The sequence below is a fragment of the Pristis pectinata genome, chromosome 6, assembly GCF_009764475.1.
Source record: "Pristis pectinata isolate sPriPec2 chromosome 6, sPriPec2.1.pri, whole genome shotgun sequence".
NCBI classification, from domain to species: Eukaryota; Metazoa; Chordata; class Chondrichthyes; order Rhinopristiformes; family Pristidae; genus Pristis; species Pristis pectinata.
In genome coordinates, this window is record NC_067410.1 from 39,752,395 (window position 1) to 39,779,261 (window position 26,867).

At 37.3% G+C, this 26,867-nt stretch overlaps 1 protein-coding gene across 1 annotated transcript; it reads right to left on the reverse strand.

Moving 5' to 3' along the window:
- On the reverse strand, positions 1-25,039 carry crbn (cereblon). The gene is made up of 11 exons (XM_052017745.1): positions 24,901-25,039; positions 20,340-20,446; positions 18,128-18,330; positions 15,732-15,881; positions 14,233-14,395; positions 13,115-13,177; positions 9,075-9,159; positions 8,622-8,737; positions 6,478-6,542; positions 3,861-3,992; positions 1-3,022 (listed from the first exon to the last, which is right to left on the reverse strand). The coding sequence occupies exons 1-11, from the start codon at positions 24,959-24,961 to the stop codon at positions 2,839-2,841; spliced, it is 1,329 nt and encodes a 442-aa protein (XP_051873705.1). The 5' UTR covers positions 24,962-25,039; the 3' UTR covers positions 1-2,838.
- Positions 25,040-26,867: the final 1,828 nt, after the last annotated feature.

A 26,867-nucleotide genomic window follows, 5' to 3' on the forward strand; every position in this document is an offset into this window, starting at 1 on the left:
GACTTGCGAAGTCTGGTTTATCAAACTATCAGGATATTATGAATCATCTAGCATGTGTTCCAATGTACCTATAAAGAACTTGAACTCTCCATCACAATTTGTAAACCATTTCTCAACCAACACTGTGTTTTCCTACTGCTCAGAGAAAAGTAATCTGTCTGGACTTGCTGAGGTCACTTTGCAACCATTTTCATGTCAGATTAAAAAATCTAAATGCATTTCTTGGTTTGAGATGGTTTGCAGAGAGAGGAACAATGCAATAAACAGATACTGTATAAAAACAATAACTGGAACTGAAACCACCACAACCATGCTTAGATTTAATACAGAAAAGAATTCTTTAGCAATACAGGTTTTAAGGACTCCCAGTTCATTATTGTTCCCACCTCATCTCTGCCAGTGAGCATTTCCTTCACTGAAATGAAACTGAATTCCAAATGAATATTCACTGAAGTTTCAAAATGACTGTTCTCTTTGGTAACCGGTGAATTTTTCAAATATCACTGTAAGCTTAAATATATGAACAGAAAGCAAAATACTGCAGAAGTTGGAAATAAGACTTTTAAATCCTGGAAATACTCAGGTCACAAAGCTGATGGAATTATTATAGATCCTTCAAAACTTAGCTTCCAAAATGCAACTTGATCATTTTCTGACCTTTTTCTTCTTTATTGCATTCTGTTACAAATTTAAAGGGTAAAGGCAATGCATCCAGTTCAACTTTCAAATATCTTTAAATGTAAATATAAAATTACCACAAAATGAAAGCCTTCATTCTCCAATAAGCTTCCAATGGCTCAGATTAAGCAGATGCACTTCAAATGTACCACATTTTTTCCAATCATATCAAAAGTGAACCTGTTATCTGTTCCATTTTTAGATGCTTTGGATGTTGCACTGAAACAGTTAGATTACAGGCTACAGCACAATAACCTGCATTGTTGTGAAGATGGCTGTAAATTCAACTCAGCATCCAAGAATACAGAGCAAGATTTAAACTCACCACACTACAATTTAAGAACATTTGTTGGTCACAGTTTTACCAATACTTCTCTTTGTTGAACAGAAGGCAAAATTGTCTTGCAAAATGCTTCAATATTACAAAACATTATTACTTTAATTTGTTCATTAAATATAAAATTATGGAAGTAGGTTAGCATTACAAAAGAACTCTGCAAAATTCTGTTAAAGTTAATGTCTCCAAAACCTCTAATCATTTCAGTTGTATCTTAGCTCCTTTCCAATTGCTTTGCAAAGAACAGTATAAATTTCTTTCAACGGAATCTGACAAAAAAACAAGCTTGTGTTACTGAAAAGAGCACTGCTTCTCAAAGCACCTACAATTAAAATAATGCCTTCAACACTGATTCTCAATTACTAAACACGCAGTAAATCCCATTATTTACAACTATCTCAAGAAAAATAGATCTCATTATAACACCATTTACTAGGAACTTAGTAATTTGCCAGAATGAAAACAAAGAACAGCACTGTAGTGCCTTATTAACATGTTGACCACTTCACAAATTCTGGTCTATAAATACCAGCTACTATGAAAATGGTTACAGCAGATTATAATTTTTCAGCAGCCTCAGCAGAATAACTGTAGATTTATTGAAAAGCTGCGATTGAAGCATTAAGTTGTTAGAATAATCTTGTTGCAGGTCAACTCCCAGAATTATGCAAAATTATTATCAAAAAGGACATCTGAATGTTGCCATCTTATAAAATATTAGGGAGTTATCAATCACCTTAAAAGAACACTAAGGTAATGATCAATAGATTTCTCATTAGGCATACATGCAAAATTTAAATATGATAACTTCTTAATTGTATTGTGAACAGCATATTGCTTTTAAAAAATCATTGCAGTTTTGGGTGCTAATTTTATGGAAGCATACTACACAAACTCTCCCACTGAGAACATATAACCATAACTTGGGGAGGCATTCCCGCAATCTATTACTATGAATGGAAGAAGAAATAGAGGGGACGTACCCAATATCATAACGTATGTTCCGAGAAGGGAAAGCCAAAAGATCTACATGTAAAACTAATCTGATTAGGTTCCCAATGCTCTGTTCCTTTACTTGTTTGCTTAAGAGGAAATAAGCCAACACAATGACTAATCCAGCATTCATCCATGGGAATGCAATTACACTGGTGGTTCCAGTCAAGAAGCCAGTTGATATGCAGTCAGATCATGGAAGAAAGTTATTCATTCAATCGAGGGGCCTTTTAACTGGAGTAATTTTACAAAAAAACATGTTAATATATAATGCAGAATTCAACAACAAATGCTGCAAATAGAAATTTGAAATATAACCTTAGTTAAAAATACATGTCAACCTAAAATAGAGGAAAAATTGCCAGTGTAGGGCGCTGTCAAAAGCTGTATGGTAAATCTTCCTTGGTACAGCAAATGGTTAAGTATCTCAGAACTTCATATGGCTTATCCAAATTCCAAGCAATACTTCTTTTAGTTGTTAACTACAAAGTTATTTTTTTTCTCCAAAAGATAACCTTTATTCAATCACTGCACCTGATCTGGGGCGAATTGTTTACAACAATAATTTATTGTCACAATCTGCGTCAATATTTCATATGGTGGTGCTACGTCATTCACTTGATTTTGAATCAGGTTATTTTAATGTTTAAGTCAGTAGATCCATCAGAGCCATGTCATGCATGCCACTCAGTTTGCTATTATTTTCTTGAATAACTCTGTGATAAGAACTAGAGGTTCTTTGGCACAAGTAACTACAGTGCTATTCACTTATAGATATTTATATCTATATATAAAATACATATGTACACACATACATATACACACACATATTAACGACATGGTTGCCAACATCCTTCCTGTTGACTTTCATCATCCATTTCTGGTATCCTGGGTTGCAGAGCTGCCCGTGTTAATCCCCAGAATTTCTGAGGCAACAGGTCTTTCTTAGTTGCTGTAAACTTCCAACCCATATGACTTCCACAAGTACGGCACTGGGCTATAGTCCACGCAAAGCTGTCAGATATTTCAAAATGAAAAAGGGGTTAGAAAATCTCTAAGTTGGTTATATGCAGATACAAATCATAATTGGCACTTTGACACCAATTAATGTTAGAAGTAACTACATTGTGAATAAGACTACTTTGCTGACAAAGCAATAGTGAGGGCAGATGTAGCAAAAGTAGTTGTTGTGAACATGGACTTCAAGAAGTATTTTATAAAATTCGACTTATTAAATTTGCCAGCCCATAGAATTAGAGGAAAAGGTAGATGTACATTTGCTTAGGATTAAAGCTGTTTTGGGATAAACAGTTGCACTCCCAAGGAATTAATTCTTGATGTATAATAATGACTTGGACTTGGGTTGGGAATGTAGACCATAATTTTAAAATCTGCAGGTTACTCAAAATGTGGGGAAGATAGAGATGAACATTAAGAACATTTAGGCAGACTTATGAAAGAGGCATACATGTGATACATGACATTTAACATAGGGAAGCATGGAGAGGAAAGAGGTGAAGAAAAAGGAAACCTTGGGTGCATGTGTGCACACATCATTGAAGGTAACAGTAAAGGCTAAAGAGTGGTTCAAAAAAAAAGATCCCAAGCTTAATAAATGCATGTATCAAGGACAGAAGCAATGTCATACTGAACATTTACAAAATGTCTTATGTACAGCTTCAGTAACAAAGTGTACAAGATTGTCAAATGAATCCTAACATTGAGCTTTGCTAATTAAATATGCTCAGAAATAAATTGAGTGGAAAAGGACACAGTATTTCATCAACTTCAGTAGAGTAGCTAATAAATAACAAATTTAATACTCTAAAAAGGCAGTTAAATAAGAGATTACCCAGGGAACCAGCTATGCTGAGTTGATGGTCGACCAATTAAATTCAGGTTGTTAGCTTTATATACGGTGAGGGCTTCATGTACATAACCATGAGGATTCACATAGGCAGCCATGGGTCCATATAATGATAAGCTTAAAGAAAATGGATAGTCAGAAGTTAGGGATTGAAGTACTCCGCACAACAAGATATAGGTCCAAAAACTTGAAATTACTTTGCCACCTGCACTCACCGAGGTCATGGATTTATCCAGTTTGTATCCGGAGGGATGAACTGGCTGCACAAAGGCATCAAAAATGTGTCAGAGACCCTGTGTGGTGGCAGAGCCTCACATGACATAATCCAGTTATCTGGATGGGCCAGAACAAATTCCACCCATAAAATTTATTTAACTAAAGATGGTAAAGCTATAACCCCATCTTTGACACTGTTATTTCAGTAATGGCAGAAATTAATAAAAGAATACAACTAATTTGACATACTGAGCTTAATGTGTTCATAGTTTGATATACCAAGGTAGATAGGCTTTGGACTATAGTGGAATTAATGGGTGGTAAGAATCAGGCAGGAAAGTGGAGTCAAAGGGAAGATTAGAACAACCATGATCCTACTGAATGGCAAAGCAGGCTTGAGGGACTGTGTGGTCCACTCCTTTTTATGCTGAAGTGTGTGCCATCCAAATTAGTTCTTGGAACTTCCATGAGTTATGGAGCAGCTAAGATTTAAATGTCCATTTACACAAATCATTAAAACAAGTTAACATGGTCAAAGAGTAATCAAAAACTCAATGAAAATGGACCTTTATTTCAAGGGGGTTGGAAATTTAGAGTGAAGAAGTAATGGTTTAGTTATTCAGAGTCCTTCTTGGAGTATTGCATGAGTTTTGAATGATGCATCTCAGGGAGAATCAATGAGTCATGAATGGGGGCCACAAAGATTCACCAGAATAGCTGATCTTGAGCTTGCAGATTGCATTCCAAGGACTAGCTGCATAAACTTTGTGTGTTAAGTTTGAGAGTTGGTCTCATCAAGATATTTAAAATAAGAGAATTCAATAGAACAGATACATAGAACTATTACTTCTGGTGGAAGAATCCAAACAAAAGGGGCAGTTAGGATTGAAATCAGGAAAATACTCTTTCCATACAAAGGGGGTGAAAAATTGGAACCTTTTCTTCAAAGCCAGAGAATGTGTTAATTGAAATTCTGAGGACAGTGATTTTTTTTGTGTTAAACAAGCACAGCAAGGAATATGGGTAAAGGTGTAATAATGCAGATGATGCATAGATTAGCCATAAGGCAATTAGGCTTGAAGTGCTCCAGTTCTGACATTTCACTCTTCAGGAACAAAATGTCAATTTTATTGGGATGTTGCAATAATGAACAGAAAAATATTTTCATTTATAACAGTGGGTGCACATATACTGGGAGAAGAATAACTTCAGAGACACAGAAGTAGATGATGGAATCTGAGCAAATAACAAGCTGCCGGAGGAACTCAGCAGGTCAGGCAGCATCTGTGGATGGGAGTAGACAGTTGACATTTTGGGTTGAGACCCTGCATCTGGACTGAAAGAGTAAAGGGGAGAGCAATTTCATTGACACTAATTTATTGTGAAGAAATACATTTCTGTAAGATGATTAAAAGATTTACAGTTTGTTGCTTTAAATTCTATGATTTTATTTATTCTTCTGTTAGAGATGGACATGGTTCTTGACTTTAGTAACAGTTGAGGTGATCCTGAATTTGGCAGAATTAAATCAAGGTTGCTCATTTTTAACAGTACTAGGGAAGAGTATAAATTGACAACAAGAAGAGGGGAAATCATGGATAAAATATGGAAAGAAATGCTGATGTCTGCCAACAAAAGAGGGTAGGTCATTACATTCACCTCAAAGGCAAGACATGGTAAGTGACAAATCTGAGGTGTAGAAGTGGGGCAATGGAATGGATTTATTTACAGAGCAATTGCAGATTTAACTAAGTTTCTTGAGTAAATGAAATAAAATTTTAAATTGAAAGCTTGCACAACCAAATGTATCTATTTACATCAGCAGGCTAAAGTTTTTCTGCATGTTCTTAATTTTAACCAGTGGATGCCACTGACATTGCCAACAATCCATATATCTTAAGTACTTTGTTAGAGAATTAAAATCCTATAATACAAGAATATATGAATTAGAAGCAGGAGCAGGCCATTTGGCCTGCTCTGTCATCCATCAAGATTGCGGCTGATCTAGTTCAAATTCAATTCCCTGCAACATCCCTCCATTTCTCACCTTCCCTTTAATACTTCGAATATTTTCCATCTTGGTTTTAAATAAACACAATGACCAAGTCTCCACAGGGTTAGACAATTCCAAAGATTCATCACCCTGAATGAAAACATTTCGCTCATTTCTGTCCTACCATTATTCTAAGATATGACCCGTGGGTCTCCTCAGCTAGAGGAAACTTCCTGCCTGTTGACTCCTGTAAGAATACAGCAAGACTCATTGAGATTTTATTCAATCTCATTCAGATTGAGCACTTGTATTGCTGCCACAAACAAATTTCATGTCATATAGGTAAATGATAATAAACCTGATTCTGATTACTATTTTAAAAGGGAAACTCACCTGAATATTTCATTTTTTGTGGTTATCTCTGTGTGGTGGCATCTTTTACAACAAAGAGATGTACACTGCAAACCAGAAATTTTTTTTTTTGTAACTCTGCTATAAACATTTGACAAAACATGACAGAATTACAGTAATCATAAGAAATACATTTGAGGGTAAAACAGCAATTCAGTCAGCTATACCACAACTTCGCAGCACACATAAAATACCAACTCCTAGATCTCAACTGGGGCTTTGAAAAAGAGCACCATTAGCCATTATACACGTTATATACAGTGGCATGCAAAAATTTGGGCACCCCTGGTCAAAATTTCTGTTACCGTGAATAGCTAAGCGAGTAAAAGTTGACCTGATTTCCAGAAGGCATAAAGTTAATGACACATTTCTTTAATATTTTAAGGGAGATTACTTTTTTATTTCCATCTTTTACAGTTTCAAAATAACAAAAAAAAGGAAAAGGGCCCGAAGCAAAAGTTTGGGCACCCTGCATGGTCAGTACTGAGTAACACCCCCTTTGGCAGGTATCATAGCTTGTAAACGCTTTCTGTAGTCAGCTAAGAGTCTCTCAATTTTTGTTTGGGGGATTTTCACCTGTTCTTCCTTGCAAAAAGGCTTCTAGTTCTGAGAGATTCTTGGGCCATCTTGCATGCACTGCTCTTTTGAGGTCTATCCACAGATTTTCGATGATGTTTAGGTCAGGGGACTGTGAGGGCCATGGCAATACCATCAGCTTGTGCCTCTTGAGGTAGTCCATTGTGGATTTTGAGGTGTGCTTAGGATCATTATCCTGTTGTAGAAGCCATCCTCTTTTCGTCTTCAGCTTTTTTACAGATGGTGTGATGTTTGCTTCCAGAATTTGCTAGTATTTAATTGAATTCATTCTTCCATCTACCAGTGAAATGTTCCCCGTGCCACTGGCTGCAACACAAGCCCAAAGCATGTTCGATTCACCCCCGTGCTTAACAGTTGGAGAGGTTTTTTTCATGAAACTCTGTACCGTCTTTTCTCCAAACATATCTTTGCTCATTGTCGCCAAAAAGTTCTATTTTAACTTCATCAGTCCACAGAACTTGTTTCCAAAATGCATCAGGCTTGTTTAAATGTTCCTTTGCAAACTTCTGATGCTGAATTTTGTGGTGAAGATGCAGGAAAGGTTTTCTTCTAATGATTCTTCCATGAAGGTCATATTTGTGCAGGTGTCGCTGCACAGTAGAACAGCGCACCACCACTTCAGAGTCTGCGTAATCTTCCTAAAGGTCTTTTGCAGTCAAACAGGGGTGTTGATTTGCCTTTCTAGCAATCCTACGAGCAGTTCCCTCGGGAAGTTTTCTTGGTCTTCCAGACCTCAATTTGACCTCCACCGTTCCTGTTAACTGCTATTTCTTAATTACATTACGAACTGAGGAAACGGCTACCCGAAAACGTTTTGCTATCTTCTTATAGCCTTCTCCTGCTTTGTGGGCATCATTTATTTTAATTTTCATAGTGCTAGGCAGCTGCTTAGAGCAGTTCATGGCTGCTGATTGTTGGGACAAGGTTTGAGGAGTCAGGGTATTTATAAAGCTTTGAAATTTGCATCACCTGGCCTTTCCTAACAATGACTGCGAACAAGCCATACCCTAACAAGCTAATGAAGGTCTTAGACCTTGGTAAAAGTTATCTGAGAGCTCAAATCTCTTGGGGTGCCCAAACTTTTGCACGGTGCTCCTTTCCTTTTTTTCCACTCTAAAATTGTACAAAACAAAAATAATACACTAATCTTGCTTAAAATGTTGAAAAGAATATATCATTTTTAACTTTATGACTTTTGGAGATCAGTTCATCTTCTACTCACTTAACTATTCACAGCAACAGAAATTTTGACCAGGGGTGCCCAAACTCTTGCATGCTGCTGTAAGTGACCATCATTCATATAACTTGCAGCTGTTAACATTGATCTCTAATTACATGGCCATGTGATGTGATTTATCAATTAGACAATTAACAAAACTCAGTTTAATGGGCATAGCTTTTCAAAAATTTTAACAAAAAGACAATTATTTGTATGGTTTCAGTATGGAATACAGCACTAGGCACTGAATACAGATTTAAATGCACAACTACTATGCAGAAGAGTGTAACTTAATCTTTTCAGCACTTACTTTGTCCATCAGATCCAATTCACAACGGAGCCGCTGAATAGCACTACCAATTTTAAGAAGCTCTATTCTTAAGGTGTCATCAATAGGCAAACAAGCAGCAACTCTATAAGAAAAATCTAAAAAACAAATAATCAAGCAATAATTTGCAATTTTTTTTTGTTCCTTAGCTGGTCTGGATACTTATCAAATGATCAATGAATATTTTTCTGGAACTGACTCCTGAAATAGCTTTATTTAAATTTAATTTTCTTGCTACATGTGAAATTGCTAATCATTTCAGTTAAACTTCCCAGCATACAATGAAATTCACTGAACAGCATGGACCAAAATTAAGCAATTTCATTAAACAAAAACCACACTCGTGTCTGCATTACAAAAGGAATTTCTTAAAATTGAACAGGAAAACTGACTTTGGACTTTTTAAATACAGTAACATAATCAATTAATTCTTACCTATAGGATTTGAGGGAAGGGAGTCATCTTTGAGATTTTCATCCCATTCTCGGAGTTGTGCTTTCATTCTTTCCATTAGTATTTCCTATATGGATAAAAAGCAAAAAAAAAAAATCACTGCCTGGATGCAAGGATAATCAGTTATACTTCATAAATTGCTTTAAAATGTGTCTTAATGAACAGCATTCTAAAATTTTGTCTGCACTTATAATTTCCCTCCCAAATCATTATATTAATTTCCTGCATTCAATACTTGACAATGATCCCATGTCTACCTTGCAGCATGGAATTGAAATCAGGAAATTAGTGTAGCAACACCAAAACAAAAACAGAGCAATTGTCTCTTCTATCTTGCCTTGAAATAATTAACTTCTCAATAACTCTGGTACTTCATATAAATAGACAGTATTCATTCAAGTTTTGCGAATGAATGTACGAGAACCACTGAATCACAAAGCATCACATCCAAGCCCTACTCCCAATGGAACCAGAACAAGTGCAGATTTACAATAGGGAAAGGGTTCTTGGCCAATTTTCCTTTCCATAGTTCAGAGGAACTAGGACTAATTGTAATGTCCTTCTCACTGGTCACTTTGAACATCAACAACTCGAGATCTTTCCTATCTGTAGCGCAGTTACTCACTAGACAATCCTGCTGAAAACTGAAGGGAGCTGAACTGCTTCCTTATCCCACAAATGAATGCAAAACTTTGCAAACAATTTTATTTGAATCACTTAACGGAATGAGATAAATATTGATTTCTGATTAAACTAAAAATACTTAGAATATAGAACGTAAAATTTTGAAGAGCAACATTTAGTTGTTCTTGCATATTCATTGGCTAAACTTAAACTTAATTTTGAATGAAGCAAATTTAATACGTCAGTCTTCACAATGGGCAGCAACTCCAGCAATCCTTGTTCAATCCTAACTTCTGCTGTGTAAAGTTTGCACATTCTCCCTGTGAAAGTGTGGGTTTCCTCTCACTTCCCAAAGATGTGCCAGTGGGTTAATTGACCACTGCAAATTGCCACTAATGCAGATGGGTGGTGGTGGGATCTGGAGGCAGTTGATGGGAATTTGGGAAGAGTAGATTACAGGGAAAATTAGTTGGAGAATGGATTTGCTATGTGAGCCAGCATAAACTCGAAGGGTCAAAATGACTTCCTATGTTGTGAATGTTATTGGCATCACATCCTAATGTTAATCCAGTGCAATCAGACCTTCGCAAGTGCGAACTTAGAACAGGGATTGAGTTCTTGACCAATTTCCCAGTCTGTAATTCAGTGGAGCTGAGATTAATTGTAATATGGACAATCAAGCAGAAAAGGAAAATTACACAGCATAATGAAAGACATTTGCTTACAAAAATTTGCAATGAAGTTATTTATCATTTAAAACATCATGTGCATATCTGCTTTATTAGAAGCATTAGCAATTAACTTTAAGCAATGAAATCTAAATAACTCAGGTGACTTCTTCAATACTCAGTTAACTAAATACTGAACTTTACATCAATTAGTACAAAAACTGAAAAAAAAATCAGGTGCTAAAATTCACATCATTCTTAAAACCTGTAAAACATATTACCACATGCAGAAGCAATCAGCGACTTTCTGTAAAATACTCAATAGCCATTTGAATAACAGATGAAAAATATATTTATACTTTCGTGTGGGGAGGAACAACTACTTTGCTCATACTGAAGAAATTAACTGTAAACACGTTAATTTTTTCTCCATCTCTAACAGTTCCTCTTTCCAAATTCAGTTTTCTCTCATTTCTCCAAATTCTTTAATCTTCTTGGCACAACTCTTCTGCTTCTACTACTCTCTTTTTACCGTTTCTTACAACTCTTTTACCTTCTTTGTTTCAACATATTTTTGAGGTTAACACAATGGTCTTAGAATAACGGCTAAGCATAAACAGGCAAAAAATTAGTAACAATAAGCAGTAAAATCTGAATTGAAGTGAATGGTGACTTTGAGGTAGGAACTGTGTTTGAGGCATGGGATGGTGTGGGAAGGGATGTTGAGGTGCAACAATATGTTAGGAAGAGAGTGTAGCAACCTTTTTTGGTTATCAACAAATTATAGGGCAAAGGTTTGGCAACATCAGACACGCCATGGAGACACAAGAGACTGCAGCTACTGGAATCTGGAGCAAACAATCTGCTAGACGAACTCAGCGTGTTGAATTGCATCTGCGAGTGGAAAGTAATCCCAATGCAGGGTTTCAAGCCAAAACATCCACAATTCCTTTCCTCTCTCAGATGCTGCTCAACCCACTGAGTTCCTCCAGCAGATTATTTCTTGCATCAGACTCACTATGTTCACCTCATCATCTTGAAGCTCAAAGTTGGTCTATTTTTCTACTCCTCCATCAGACAAGTACACAAGTGCTTTTAAAATATTCTAGCAACCCTCATCTGACTTTATCTCCCCAAAGACTTCAGTGCAAACATGTATCCACCTGCTCCATAATGCAATGATGCATCACAAATCCCAGAACACTAAACTCTGAAAATCTCTCAGACAGAAATAAACCATCTACCAGTGGGCCGATTCAAATTTCCGAAGATCCTCACTGCAGGTGAAGAGCAGCATCACTAGTCTCAGTGGGAATTGCACTCCCACTGTGAAAACCTGTAGCACCTCTGCAATTGACAAAAAAACTCCTAACATCCATTCGTAGTGGAAGGTATCAAAAGCTGAAGGTTGCAGGCCAGACTTGGCTAGATCTGAACAGATTAGAACATTACTGGCTCAGAACCCTAATCGTTAAGCTCTAGGACATGACATTCTCCCAACAAAGATGGTTGAATTGCATAAAATAAATTGGGAATGTTTCAATTTGTAGGAGGGGTAGCCTCATCACAATGACCAGCATGTGAAATTAGAACAAAGCTGCCACAGAGCAGTGACGCATGTAGAAACTAATATAATCATAGCACGGCACAGGTACTGCTGGCTGCTATATTACTTTTGCATTGTATTGAACTGTAGGCAACTGAACTAAGGCAACTTGGATTTGGATGAGAATGTAGGTGGTATGATAAGCAAGTCTGCAGATAACACTGAAATGGGTGGGAAAGTAGACTATGAAGAAAAATGTCCAAGGTTACAATAGGATATTGATTAAATAGGAAAGTGGGCAAAGGAATGGCAGATGGAATTTAAGTCAGAAAAGTGCGAAGTGATGCACTTTCGGAAGTTAAAGTAATCCAGGACATAAACAGTTAATGGCAGGGCTGTGGGGAGTGTTGCATAACAGGGAACTAGGGGTACAAGTATATAGTTCCCTCAAAGTGGCAACACTGGTAAATAAGGTGAAGGTGTATGGCATGTTTGCTTTCATTAGCCATTGAATACAGAAGTTGGGATGTTGAGAGGGGCATAAAACATTGGTTAGACTACACAATATATTGTGTGCCGTTCTGGTTGCCAAGCTAAAGAAAGGATGCAATTAAGCTAGTGAGGGTGCAAAAAAGATTCACAAGGATGTTGCCTGGACTGGAGAGCTTGAGTTAAAAGGAGTGGTTGGATAGGCTGGGACTGTTTTCCCTGGAGTGAAAGACATTGAGGTGTGACCTCAGAGGTTTATATGATCATGAGGGGCATGGATAGGGTAGATAGTCACACTCTTTTTCCGAGGGTAGGGGAGTCTAAAATTAGAGGACATAGGTTTAAGATGAGAGGGAAAAGATTTAAAGAGGATCTGAGGGGCAAGCTTTTCATACAGGGAGTGGTGTGTTTATGGAACGAGCTACCAGAGGTGGTGGTAGAGGCAAGTACAATTATAATATTTAAGAAGAATTCGTACATGTACATGGATAGGAAAGGTTTAGAGAGATATGGGCCACATGCAGGCAAATGGGTTTAGCTTAGGTAGACATCTTGGTTGGCATGGACAGGTGGGGCCAAAGGACCTGCTTCTGTGCTGTGTAACTCTATGAATCTAAACTAAAACAGTATTTAACTTTGTAACATCGATAGCCGTCATTTTGATTACCACAAATAAAATTTAGATTTATACTCACTGCATCATACAAAGAATACACCCATGGAGGCCACCAAGTCAGATTCGCACAGTGGAAATTTCTCTAAAGTGCAAAGAATAATAAAAAAATAAAATAGTACCATTATGAAAAATGAACAAAGCTTTTTATAAGCAATGGGATCAATGAGATAATGTACATCTTTTAATTTTGACTGTACAGAATCTCATTCTACAAGTTGCTGATCTCAGCCACAATGACATGGGCAGCTGCCAAGTCCTGCCTCATATTTGAAGAGTGTTTATGGAAGTCCAGATACTGGTCTATTCTGCCTCCTTCGAAAGCAATCATGGGAATAAGGCAATATTTCATCATAACTGTAGAATTGTTGGGGATGTTTTTCAATTGTAATAATTTCATATTGTACCAGTTTTTGGTCAGTGAAATAACAGGGGATGAAAATGCATGAGCAATGATTCTGAAGTCTACCATAAGATCATTTGAATAGGCTCAACTTAATTGTCTTGGACTTCCAGAAACTTTAACTAATTTGAAAAAATAAAACTTTTGTGGGCACTTAAATAAAAATACAAATCAGTAATAATGCACCAAGATTTAACCTCTGCAATGTACAATTCATTAGTTCTCATCATTATATATAAAAATTAATTCATTTCTTAAACAAGTATTAGTCTTACACATTTCCTGTTTGCCGATTCTTCAAAAAGGTGGGAAGAGGAGTTTCACATTGATAGCAAGATCACTGTTTATTTATGTCCATAACATGGACTGAGAATTCCAATCAGAAATGCAATTTAGTAAATTCACCAATTTGAGTGGCATCATTAATGCAGGAGGGCACTGACAAAATATGGAAGTTAGAAGGATCTGTGGATGTGGTTAAATGAAGGGAGCAGATGAGTATGCAGCATAAAAATAGGTATGGGCTCTGTTTATAAGTGGTAAGCACCATGACAATAGGTCTTTTCAGATTTATACAACTCAAACAAACTTTTTCTACTGCATTACTGGATCAGTATCAGTACAAAGATAGTCATTAAATGAAGCCAAGATTTTCTCAAGATTCAAATTTTGCTTTGCATTTCAGTGAAAAAAAATGTTTCTTTTCCTGATATATTTTCATAAGATGTACAACTAACCTTTTGGTATTTCTGCCACCACTTTTGAGTTTGCTTTAACCGGCATGCAGGTGGCTTATTTGAGACAAACATATGAAGTCTGTTAAGTGAATTAAGTTGAACTCCTGATACACTTGAAGGAAGCACCCATTCTGGCAGGATCTGAACTTTTGCCACCCGAGTTCTAGGAACAAGTAGAATGTGTTAACATATACATATGACAAATAAATTGGACTGAAGTGATATTTTACATGTGGTAGAAAATGTGGGAGAGAGAAAATAAATGTTATTTTATACAAGGGGTGGCACTCATACTGGTAGGATATTAACAAAATGAAGTAAATAAAAATGTTATCATTAATACAGTAAACCTGATAACCCTTGGGATTTTAATGGTGCTGGATCACCAAACTTTCTGGACTATTGGACACTACTCCTTGTACATACCAAACACACTTTTATTTTACTTTTTAAAAAAAATTTTATCTATTTATTATTTGCACACTTTAGACAGTAGGGTAATAAACTTTACAATGAACCCAATAAGTTTAGAGGGTGCAGGAAATATACAAGCACTCTGGACCCCAGCTCTGGCCACAAACCTACCCGTTCCTGACCCCTAATGTTCTGGATCCCAATTTCAGCTCCAGCTGCACACCCGGCCCACAGTCCAGACCCTGACCCCAGCCACACACCCTGCCTGCAAGTAATCTTTCCTCTTGATTTGTGCTACTTCATATGCTATCCATAGATAGGATAAAGGATGTTCATGTCTGCAAGCAAAAGGTTAATGGTAGGCATCTTTCACTGAAGACAAAGCAGTATTTTAGTGTACATCTATTCTCTACATTGGGCCACAAAACATTACTTTTCTCCATATGCTGTCAATTTTCTCCTTTCTAAGTAGATTCCCTTCCAAGAAGGAATTACCTAGTTATTGGGAATGTCTGCACAAGCATAGGTTTCACACTGGTAATTCATTCAAATGTTCAATTTACTGTGAGAGCCAGCTAGTGAGTCAACGGGTCAAGCAAACTGAAGGAAGCTTCAAAGTCAAAGCAAATCCTAACAGAAATACACACAATCCCAGCAGCAGCTATTGTTTCTCCAGTGGTCATTACTGTCTAAGGTAAATTTTCTTTTGTTAACAACATAAAACTGGTGATAGCTCTGCCCACTTGCATTTAGCTAAATTAACCTTCAAGTCAGGAATACCATTAATGTGATCAGATGCACCACAAGCAAAACTCATAAGGTAATATGTTCAGAATTTTTTTTTTGCAGTTTTGAGGTATACATGGGCATCTTCTAGCTTGTTGATGTTTAGGGCAGTGCATTAAAAAGAGGTTAATAATTAAGGGATACAATATTTAGGATGTAACCCAAATACTTAATTCTGGAAGTAAAATGTGGCTTCGAACAAAATATGATTAAATGTTAATTATATCACATTTTAATAAACATTATTTTGGGAAAAAAAGACCAAGAGTGACAAGTAGCCTTGCATGTTGCCATCTTACCCATCGGTTTGAGTTCTTGCTTCAAGAACTTTAAACCTTTGACGCCCAACAGCTTTCACTTTTACAGTTTCAATTCCATATTCTTGTTCTTCCCTATATTCATAAATTTCTGCTGTGGTTCCAAATTCTGGAGCACTGTCAGAACGTTCACTAGGAGAGAGCAATGGATATTTAGAAAGTGGAATGGGTGCATTATTACCAGACAGCAACACATTTATATATAGATGAAAATTCAACTTAGCCTTAGAACAGCCAGTAACAAATAACCCAAAAAATGTCAATACTCAAGCTATCATATTGTTTACACTATTACTAAATATTTGGTTTCAAGAAATTTGATTAGGATGCATGTGAATAAACCATTTGTTGTTCACTCTCTTCAGAGAAATTGGGTTCTTTCACCTCCAAGAACAGGGCTGAAAGCATGAACGAAACAATAGAATGTTCTGGTTACTTGGGTCTCAGGTAAAGTGAGACAACACTGGGCTCCTAAAATGAAAAGTCTCAGTTTCCCTGCATTAAAATTCTTTATCTGGTTGAGTGCAAGAAAACTAAAAATAAAAGTAACACATCAGTTACTGAAGTATGCCCAAAGTTGTTAAAGGTATGGCAGGTGGAGAAGCAGACTCTAACAGTGAGAGTTCCGGTGAAGATTCAAATATCTCAGGTGTAAAGGAAAGGAATGTTGAGGTTAGTACAATTAGGGATTTGGTTGTGAGTAATGTAGGTAGTTCAAATAGGGGCCTCAAAGACATCTCAAAAGATAAAGTATTTTTGTTGCTACATATCTTTATAATATTCATACACTAGTTTTTTTAAAATTACCCTTGAGACTACCAACATGGCACAGACGAAATGTCACCATAATGTAAATAAACTTAAAGACCTCTCACTAAAGATTTCATGCAACAGAAAGCTGCACATTAAAATTGAGGTAAAACATGTAATCCAAACACATTTTTTCATAAGAATCTACTGACATAAAAAAAATCAAAACTTATCAGCAGCAGGAAATGAGAAATATCTTCCAATTGCAAACTTGCACTTTTTGGTGCCAATCTATCACTTGGGAAAGACAAACAAGCCACTGGTTTATGGTGAACAAATTCTGTTCTACTTCTAAGGATTCTGGAACTTCTAACTATATGTTGGAAGTCGCATTCCACAATTCCATTTGTTTTCTTATGGTAACAAACAACTGACGGCCTTTTGTAATAACGTACAAAGGGAAATGCTACACCCAAAATTGCAGTTATTGGTCTCGTGTGTGTGTCCATTTGATCTCTTCAATCGTGGCTCAGCCAGCAGCAAGATCATCTCTGAACTGGAAGGCTGCGAGCTCAATTCCAGAGTGGGATAAACAAGAAAACCTAGGCTGGCAGTCACATGCAGTAATGAAGTACTGCACTGCGAGAGCCACCATCTTCCAGGTGGGAAGTTACACCAAGATTCTTTCCCAGGTGGACATCAAAGATCCCATGGCACTATTTCAAAAACTGGCAGGCCAATTTTCGTATGTCCCGCCTTTTATTTATTCCAATCACGATTACGACAAGATTATCTGATCATTATCATGTTGACATTGTGGAATCTTGCTGTGCACAAATTGCCTGCATGTTTCCTATATTACTAACTACAGAATTCAAAAATACTCCTTTCAGTGTAAAGCATTTGGGAACGTCCTGAAGTTGTAAAGGGCACTAGATAAACAAATCTGTTTTCTTTCCCTTCTAATTGTTCATAATTGATTGTGATGCAAAAAGCTATAATTTTCAAGTTATGCCTTATTCCAGTATTGGAGCACGTTAATTAGGTTGACTTTCCAAAGCAGTTCTTCTACCATCATCTTACTTTACATCGAACTTAAGCCTTAGCAGTTGTTCCTGTGATTATAAAATCCCATGGCACCACACAGAAGAAAATGAAATTATGCTGTCCTGTTCTACTATATACCTTTTTCAATCAACACTGCCAAAAGAAAAGTTAGTTGATTATCTCAGCATTGCCTCAGGACCTTACCGTTTCTCTATAAAACTGTCACAGCATGTCAAAGTAATGAGTTTGACCTGAAGTACCTCAGAAAATTTCAGCCTGATAAGACTTTATACCACTACATTTGTTTGAAAAACATTCATACCATAACACAAAATTCATTTGAGAAAATAAATTATTTTGATAAGCTTCTAAATAAAGATTTTATGAAAAATATGAATAAACTAGCCAGTTATTAAAATTTACATATTAGAGAAAGAAAATTGTGGTAAAAGACTTTGCAAAACACATACAAATTCAAAATGGCTCATTTCCCATGCAAATAATGTATTTTTAAAGGGCCCCTTTCAACAATTAAGAACTGATCAGTTGTTAAAGCTTACTGCACATGCAAGAACCTGCACCTGTATGCCAGGATTCCAAATGTCCTGTCTTTCTGAATCAGGTTTCGCATCATGGATACTTCTTGAGGACGAAAAAGCTGCAGTGGTAATGTTTGCCCAGGAATAAGAATAACAGATACATGAGGGAGGACCGGGATGGTTGGACTACTCTCTTCATCATGCACAGTACGGCCGTGAAACTCTTCCATGTCCATTCCCAAGTACTAAAGGAAAAAAATAAAGTTGATGAGATATTGGATTTAAATTTAAATTGTTATATACATTTTTTCTCCAATGTACAGATCATAAAATTGAACGTGAAGGACATCCAGCATTACCATATTGACAAATGTTTATGCATAGTGAAAAAATATTCTTTTGCTGTTTGAAGATAAAAGTATGGCGATCAATTTTTGTTTAACTTCTGATGCATGAATAAGATTTACATCAGCAGTATTTCTCCACATGCACTCAATGCTTAATGGTAGTGATGGTAAAAAGTTTGTTCATTATTCCCCTGTCCAGCTGAAGCTGAGGAAGCAAAATGTAATGATACTACCACCAATCAAGATTAGATCATACACGGTGGATGGCTTGGGTGCTGAATCTGCAGCAAATCTGGATGGCATGTTTCAGTTCTATATTAATGCATCTTTACCAAATGAATCATTGAACTCAGACTAATGCTTTACTTAAAATTATAAATCAAAACAATTTATTCTGTCAGCCTTTGCACAAATGCTGAAAAATTAATTATAACTGTTCATTATGTTACTTATGGCTCAATGCATTTGGAATTTGATAAACTGCTCAGTTCCTGTTTCTTTCAGTTTGCTTCCAATGCAAAGATAATATTAGCATGCAAAGGTTGAAATACAACATATATAAGTCCAGAAATATTATTTAGAAAGAAACAGAAAATGCTAGGAATACAAAGATGTGCCAGATCTGCTGAGGAGAGAGAACCAGAATTAACTTTTCAAGTTGATGACATTTTATCAACGTGAAACATCAACTCTCCTTCCTTCTTCACAAATGTTACCTGACCTGCTGAGCATTTCCAGATTTTTATTTGAGATCTCTAGCCATTCAGGACAAATGCAAGATATTTCTTCACACAAAAGACAGTGAATCTTTGGAACTCACTATCCAAGAGGATTATGGAGGCTCAGTTTCAAATAGGTTTGAAGATATTAAAGGATTCAGGGAAACTGGTAAGTATAGCAAAGTGCACCAAGGTAAAAGATCAACCATAATCTTATTGAATGGTAGAGCAGGCACAAAGGCCACATGGCGAATTTCTGCTCCTATTTCTTCTGTTGTTCAATGGGGAAAGAGTGGAATTCCTGGGATGCCTGTTTTACACACACAAGATGGGTCAAATAGTCTCCTTCTGTGCTACATCATTCAACTTTAATTAGAGAAAAAGTTTGAGCAAATTAACTTGGTTTACCAAATGATCATTATTGTACTGGCAATGTTTTTTCATTCTCAGTGCAGCTTGAATTAAAATTGGCCCAGGTCTTGCTCTTCAACTGGCATTCTAGAAGGAACTGCAAGCTAACAGGATTGTGCGGATCAGCACAGAAGTACTGACCAAGCAGGTGCATCTTATATCCCACTCTGACACTGGATTCATCACTGATTCCAGGGGCAAAGCTTAGATATGCCGAGCTGAGGGGAGGTAGACTTTGCATCCAACCCCTTTGCTTTCTACCAGCTACATCTGGCATAATCCATTTATTTGAATGAAGTTGGCTACCTGCATGGAAAAGGCTAATTGAAGGTCAGTGGTTTGGATTTATTTTCCTTTAACTAAAAACATTATTAAATAAAAAAAGCCTCCGGGATGGTGTGAGGGTGTAACCACAGGATCACTACCAAAGGTCTAGTGGTCATGTGAGGTGCAGCAAGGTCTCCAGTTCAAAAGAACCCATTAGAGTCACAAAAGATTACTGCAGCCACTGGCATCTATTTGAAAACCAGTAAGATTCATAATATCAACAACGAATTTAGTATTCAAAGAAGTTCAGGGACTTGGTGAATACGTTAAGGTATTAAACAAAGGCAAAGGATTTACATTCACTTTCATTGACTGAATTAAATGGATATTTTCAGACAAATCTTTACCCACGCTCAAAACATTTCAGTTTAATGCTTGAAAGCTTCTTCAGTGGAGTTTGATTTTAAAAACAAATTCTGCAGTTCTAATATGTTGCATTTTTATACATACAGAGTGTGCAGTAGGTAGACTGGGATCAAAATTGATTATGCTTGGTTTTTCAGCCTCCTCGCTGTCATGGTCTTCAACTTCCATCTCAGCGAACTCATCTTCATCATCTTATAAAGAAATGAAAAACATACCTTCACAATGTACACAGCTGCAATATGACTTTTTAAAGGGCTAAGCATATGATGGATTTCCATGTGGTTAAATTGACCAATTTTAGGTTATTTTACATGGGATTAGATGAAGCGAGCTGGCAGGGGATTGTGGAACACAAACACTGCCTAGTTGTGCTGCACAACCAATTTCTGTGCTGTATATTCTATGTAATTCTTTCAGTATAATCTATACTGTTCTCCTTCATTAGTTTAAACATGAAGCTATATACATGCTCTTAGAAAAAAATAATCAGAATCAAAATTGGGCACATTGATTGGATGGTTTGTGGTATAACCAGTCCCATTATTCCATGTGATCCCACCTGCAAAGAACAGTACTTTTATAATTACCCTCATGATCATTATGTCAGCTTAGTCATTTTTCCTCCCACCCACTCCCAAATCCCCATCACTCTACTGAAAGGAATAGAATGAAAACAGTTGTCAGGATTACAGGATTTTCAAACACCTAAAGTTTGCAGTGATTATAAAAACTTAAATTTGTATTGAAACATGCAAAATATTTTTGGTTTGTACTTTAGGATAACAGTCTTTAATGAAGAACAATGCACAAATAATCCTGCATGTTTACACAGGATTTTCACTGTTTCTTGGGAGAATTCATGTCATGAAATTATGGGTTATAATACTTTCATTATCTTCGGATCAGCACAACAACCTATTATCTGTCCATTTATTTTTCTTTCTGGACCCTGTCTGGTTCTCTCTTCAAATAAAGAGTTATATCACATGATGCACACAAAATTCTCAAATCCTCCAGGAGCTGGAACACATTAAAAGGAACACGGACAGCACAAGTGCTTCACCAATAGACAGGTTAAAACTGCTCCACTAATAGATAGATTAAAGTAAAACCAAAACAAAAGCAGCCTTGGGAAGCAGGATCATCCAGTCCTTGACCAGCAAAAACCAAGAACCAAAAGAAAAATTGTTCAAACGATTACAATGACGAACCAAGATATCTTAATCTGTACGTTCTGCTCGCAAGTACATCGTAATCAAAATTTGCAAAGGCTTCACAAAATATGTAAAATCTCCTGAAAAATGTAACAATAATATGCAGGGTTAACATTTCATATTCATATTAATTTTAGTTGCCAGTCATTTGATACCACAGTAAGTGTTCCCGTTGGTTAGCTCACTCACGCAACATTTCCTAACGCTACGCTGATACACTGTAACGGATTGTCTAAGGGAGAAGGCAATTTCACAGGATGCAAGACTTTCAGAAAAAAAATTAAAATTTACATGGAATGAAAATTTCAAAAAAAAATTTTCAATCTCAATTTGTAAGATTTTATATTCATATATTTAGACAACACAGGAATCTCTCCATAATCAGGAAAACAGCTAGAACTTAGTTTCACAGATACAAGCAGTCTTTGTTGATGCACCAAAATAACTACCCTCTTTTCCCACTATGCAACTTTTGAAAACAAAGACCTCCAAGTCACAATTTCCATCTATGACCAAGGCAAACTTAATTGTTCCTTTAAATCTCAAGTTAAAATGCTGGACTTACAAAAAATCCACCATAACATCGATTCTTGATGAAATAAAACAGTAAATGCTGGAAATATTCAACAGGTGAGACGACATCTGTGGAAAAGGTTTATATTTCACAAGGCAATAGGTCATTGACTTGGAAAGCTAAGTAGTTCTCTCAACGTAGCTACTACTCAATCTATTGAATATTTCCAGCATTTTCTGTTATATTTCAGATTTCCAGCATTTTGTATTTGGATCTTGATCTTTGTGGGGTCTTGAGGTGGTAAAGTGATCATTTTTAAAGTACAGTTAACCTTTTGTATTTTTAAAACTGTTTCGGTGCAATACTTTACTACCACAATGTGCTAGTGGTGAGGTGAATGCATGTTTCGGGTTGTTGAAAGGGTGTAAATCAAGCAGGCTGCTTGTGCCTGATTGTTGAGCTTCAAGTGTTATTGAAGATGCACTCTGCCAGGTTCTATCACAGTCTTCATGTAAATGGTGGAAAGGCTTTGGGGAGATGGGAAGTGAGGCACCCAGCATCTAACCTATTCTTGAAATGACTGTATTAACATGGCTGGTGCAGTTATGTTTCCACTTAATAGAACTCCAAGGATGTTGATTTTGGGAGACTCGGTAAAGGGTATTGCTATTGAACATTAAGGATAGGCAGTTAGATTCTCCCTTGTTTGAGATGGCCATTAGCTTGTACTTGCATGATGTAAATGTTACCTGCCACTCATGGATGAATGCTGTCCAAATTTTACTGCATGAAAGGCCAACCTAATTTTTGAATTTAAACAAAATTAAAAAATATATTTTCCTTTGCATCTTTTAAGCTCCTTGCTGGTCAGCAGGAATGGAACAATGCCATTTTGCGAGCCTTAAATGAGTGTTTGAACATCAGTACACCAAGTCAAATTCAAAAGATACAAAGCAATAGGAAATAATTCAGCAAGGATTTCAGTCTTTAAAAATGGCTGTTCACCACTTTTCCTTGGAAAATTAGGAATGAGTTGTAATTGCCAAAATCGCCAACAATCCTTATGTTTCGAGTAAAAAAGTGTCTTATCATTCTTCAGAAGATAGCAATCCTAAACTCAGGTAGTAAGTGAATAGTAGAGCTCTTCCTTGAGAAAGCAAGATTTGAGATTTCTCCAAAGTGCTCTTCACTGCACTTCTTTATTATCTACCTCTTACGCCCCCCCCATTTGTTCATTGCTGTGAAACTATAAATCAACACGTCTAAAGTAATACATAGGGAGTAGGTTTTGAAATCTCTTTGGAGTCTGGTGGTGCCAGTGGTTGCAGTAAATTCAACAACAGAAAATTGAAACCAAAATCTATTCGAAACAGGCTCTAGAAAATTTCACATATACATTTCTCGATAGAGAATGTCAATCTTCAGAGCTTTGAAAAAAAAGAGCTATGTCAGCAACCATACAGAAAGGGAGAAATAAACTGGTACTAACAAAAAGGATTAAGTAAATAAGATGACATAGGAGAACAGGGCAAAAAAAAAGAGAATAATCCAAATTTCAATTATTGGGGTAAAATAAAGCATGGCAAAACACACTTCATTTTGTTCCATCGATAAATCGGATTGCAGCATCATGAGTAGTAAGCATAATACGAAGATCTAACACTTACCATACATATTATGTTTTTTCCCCCGACTCTTCAAAGACAGGAAGAAAATCAAGGGTAGGGAAGTTATGACAAGGAACTCATTTCAATGCATGTACCAGTTGGAGACCAATTTAGAAATGATTAAATTCTCCCCAATATTGTTATGCGGGTTTACTGGTCACTGCTAAAGGCAAGATGTTAGTTCGGGGGCAAATTTAATGAATGAATGTTATAACCAGTCTAAATTTTTTCAGCTGAAGCAAATGCATGCAGCACCAATTAGATACATGAACTCAACATGATTTTCCTTCCATTTTAATAAACCAGAAATCAATCAGTTCTGACACTCCAGCTTTTACAATTTCTCTACTGACAATATGACTATCAAGCAATAAATGCAAACACAATAATGAATTAAGTGCTTCACAAGCTCATCGTGCACCAACATTGTTTACAGACGTGTAAGAACTTTGTTATTATGTAGGAAAAGCAGATGATAAACTGAACACATTAAGACCCCACAAAAAAGTCAAGACTTAATAGCCAGGCCATCTGTATTTTGTTCTGAGTATATGAATCAGGGAAATCTATTGGCCAAGACACTGAGGATAATGCTACTCATAAGATTTTTTACCTACGGCTGACAGGAGACTTGTGACTTATTCAGAAGGATGCAATTATGGTACTATGGTCGCCCCAATACAAAGGGGTCAGTCCAGACTTTTGTTCTGAAGTCCCTGGAATAGGACTCAAACCCACATCCTTCTGACTGGGGTCGGGTGGGAATTCTACCAGCTGAGCCATGACTATATCTACCCATATTTATGAACGTACCTGCCCTGACTGTATCTCCTGAGCCGCGGTTGCATTTACCAAGTTAATGAAAGCATCTATTAGTCTGAATCCTCTGCAATACCCGGACTTATTCTGGACGATCAGACAATGTATTTCCCAAGTCCTAACGAATCTTGGAAACAAACGTCGTCACTAAACGTAAATGGACTCAGGATGATAAGTCAGCGGTGGGTTGAGCCAGCTCTTGCAGGGTGACCAGGGAGCTCCCCTGACACGGACTGCAGACTGTGGAGAGAGGCGGGAGTGGCGCCGGCGCCGACCCCCAGGGAGGGACGGCTGAGGAGAGCCTCGGCTCTACTGCGGCACCCAGTGAACCTGCTGCAACCCCTCCTGGCTCCGCGGGACCTACATCGGCACAGGTACCCGTGCGGATCCCCAACTATCCCGGCCCACTCTCCCTGCACCGCAACTATTACCTGGCTCCGGCAGCAACCGGTTGTCCAGCTGGTCACCTCCTCCATCTTCTTCCTCCGCCATCTTGGTTGTTTATCGCAGTGCATTGTGGGCGAGGTGCGCACTCCTTGCTGGTGCGCACATGCGCAGAGGGGAGGAGGAGAAGAGGCGGACGCTGGAGAGGCGAGCGGGCGGCTGCAGCGTCTGGTGATCCGCCAGCTGTGGCGGGGGCTGGAACTGCAGCTTGCAAAGAGTGAACCGAGAATGTCATTTACATACGTCTCGGAATGGCTTTGCCACTTGGAATTGACGTCTGTAACTTAGAAAGTTATGGTAAATATTCATTGACCTTAAAAATTAACTTTTCTTTTTGTGTGGATGCTGCACGACCTGCTGAAAGTTTTTTTTTACACAATTATTTTGCTTTTGTCCAAATAAATTGCTGTGGTGTATAAGCAAGCTATTTTGCCCATTATACGTTTGCCTGCTGTTATAATCATCCATGCAATCTTTTGAGTAATAACTTTACAACTTGTATTTCAAAGTATATGAACTGGCCTTTCAGGCAGTGTTTTCTAGATCTTCCAAAACTAAATAAATTCTCCTCATCTGCCTCATTTTGAAAGATATGGCCCAAACGCAGGCATATGAGACTGGCTTCAATGGGAATCTTGGTTGGCATGGACGTTTTGGGCCGAAGGGCCTATTTCCATCCTGCTTTACTCTATGACTCTGCTTACTAATTACCTTTTAAGATGTAAGAAGCAGTGGCTAGACTCAGTCTTCATTGTGTGTGTGTTTTGTTGTGATCTTCTCAGAAGAAAATGTGATTCCCATATAAAGTGCATCTCCATATCTTGTTTCCTGCCAATACCTCACTTGCTGTTGCAGTTTTACTTCAGCAACACTATGTTGAAATTGTGACTTGAAAGTCTGGCAATCTCTATTCAGTAACATGCAACCACAAGATGGTCACTGGAAACAGGTTATTCAGCCCAGCTGTGAGGTTGAACAAACAATCTGCTGGAGGAACTCAGTATAAATGTAAATTTATACTTTAGGTAATTGTCTTTGCTCTTGTGAAGATGGCTGCCAAACACTGAAGAACGACTAAACACATTAACATAGTTATAAAATCAGATATAATGTAATACTGGAGTTGCTGGGCAGACAAAGATCTATCCCCAGTCTATTTCGTTCACCTTCCTTCCTGGTGGTCACATGATTCAATATTACTGGAGATGCTGAGTAATCCTGGCAGTCAAACTGCGTCAATTAATCTCCAATGGCTTGTGTTTATACAATTTTCAGGAAGATTGAGGAGAGGCTATATAAATTGAATGGTACAAGTTTAAAGGCTATGCAAGAACACAGACTTGAGGCTGATAGTTAACAAACCTTTGATGACTATAGAATAAGTTCAGAAGGCTGTTTCAAAAAAAAACAAATGTATCTCATGCCAGCAACTGAAAGAAAGAGAAATTGAAATGGGGAGAGAAGATGATGGCTTTTGTCTTCTCAATATTTCATTTTTGATCAAAGATGTTGGAAAAGAGGTATAACAAGTTAGGGTGTGGTCAGGGGCAGTGGTGCTGAAATAGACCTGTGTGTTGTCAACATAGATGTCATCTTTGGTTACCCCCACCGTGCTTTACAGTCAAATAATTACTCTTGAAATATTGTCACCGTGGTTGCATTTGCAGATGTGGCAGAGCAGCAAAGCAAATGAGATGAACCTTCTGTAGGATACTGGGAGATTTTTTTTGCATTTACTGGATCTGGGCATTGCTGGTTAGGCTGGTATGTATTGCCCATCTGTAATTGCCCTTGAGAAGGTGGAGGTGAAGATTTTTTTCTGGTGAGGCTACTACCACAGTGCTGTTGGGGAGAGAATTCCAGAATTTAAACCCAGCAATGGCAAAGGAATGACAATGTATTTCCATGTCAGGATAGTGTGTGATGTCGAGAGGAATATGAAGGTGATGTTGTT

Coding starts and splice junctions, on each gene's coding strand:
- crbn (XM_052017745.1), bottom strand. CDS start 24,961: ATGGCGGAGGAAGAAGATGGAGGAGGTGACCAGCTGGACAACCGGTTG. Junction 20,447..24,900: donor CCGGTTGCTGCCGGAGCCAG/GTAATAGTTGCG, acceptor TTTCTTTATAAG/ATGATGAAGATGAGTTCGCT. Junction 13,178..14,232: donor GGTGGCAGAAATACCAAAAG/GTTAGTTGTACA, acceptor TTTGCACTTTAG/AGAAATTTCCACTGTGCGAA.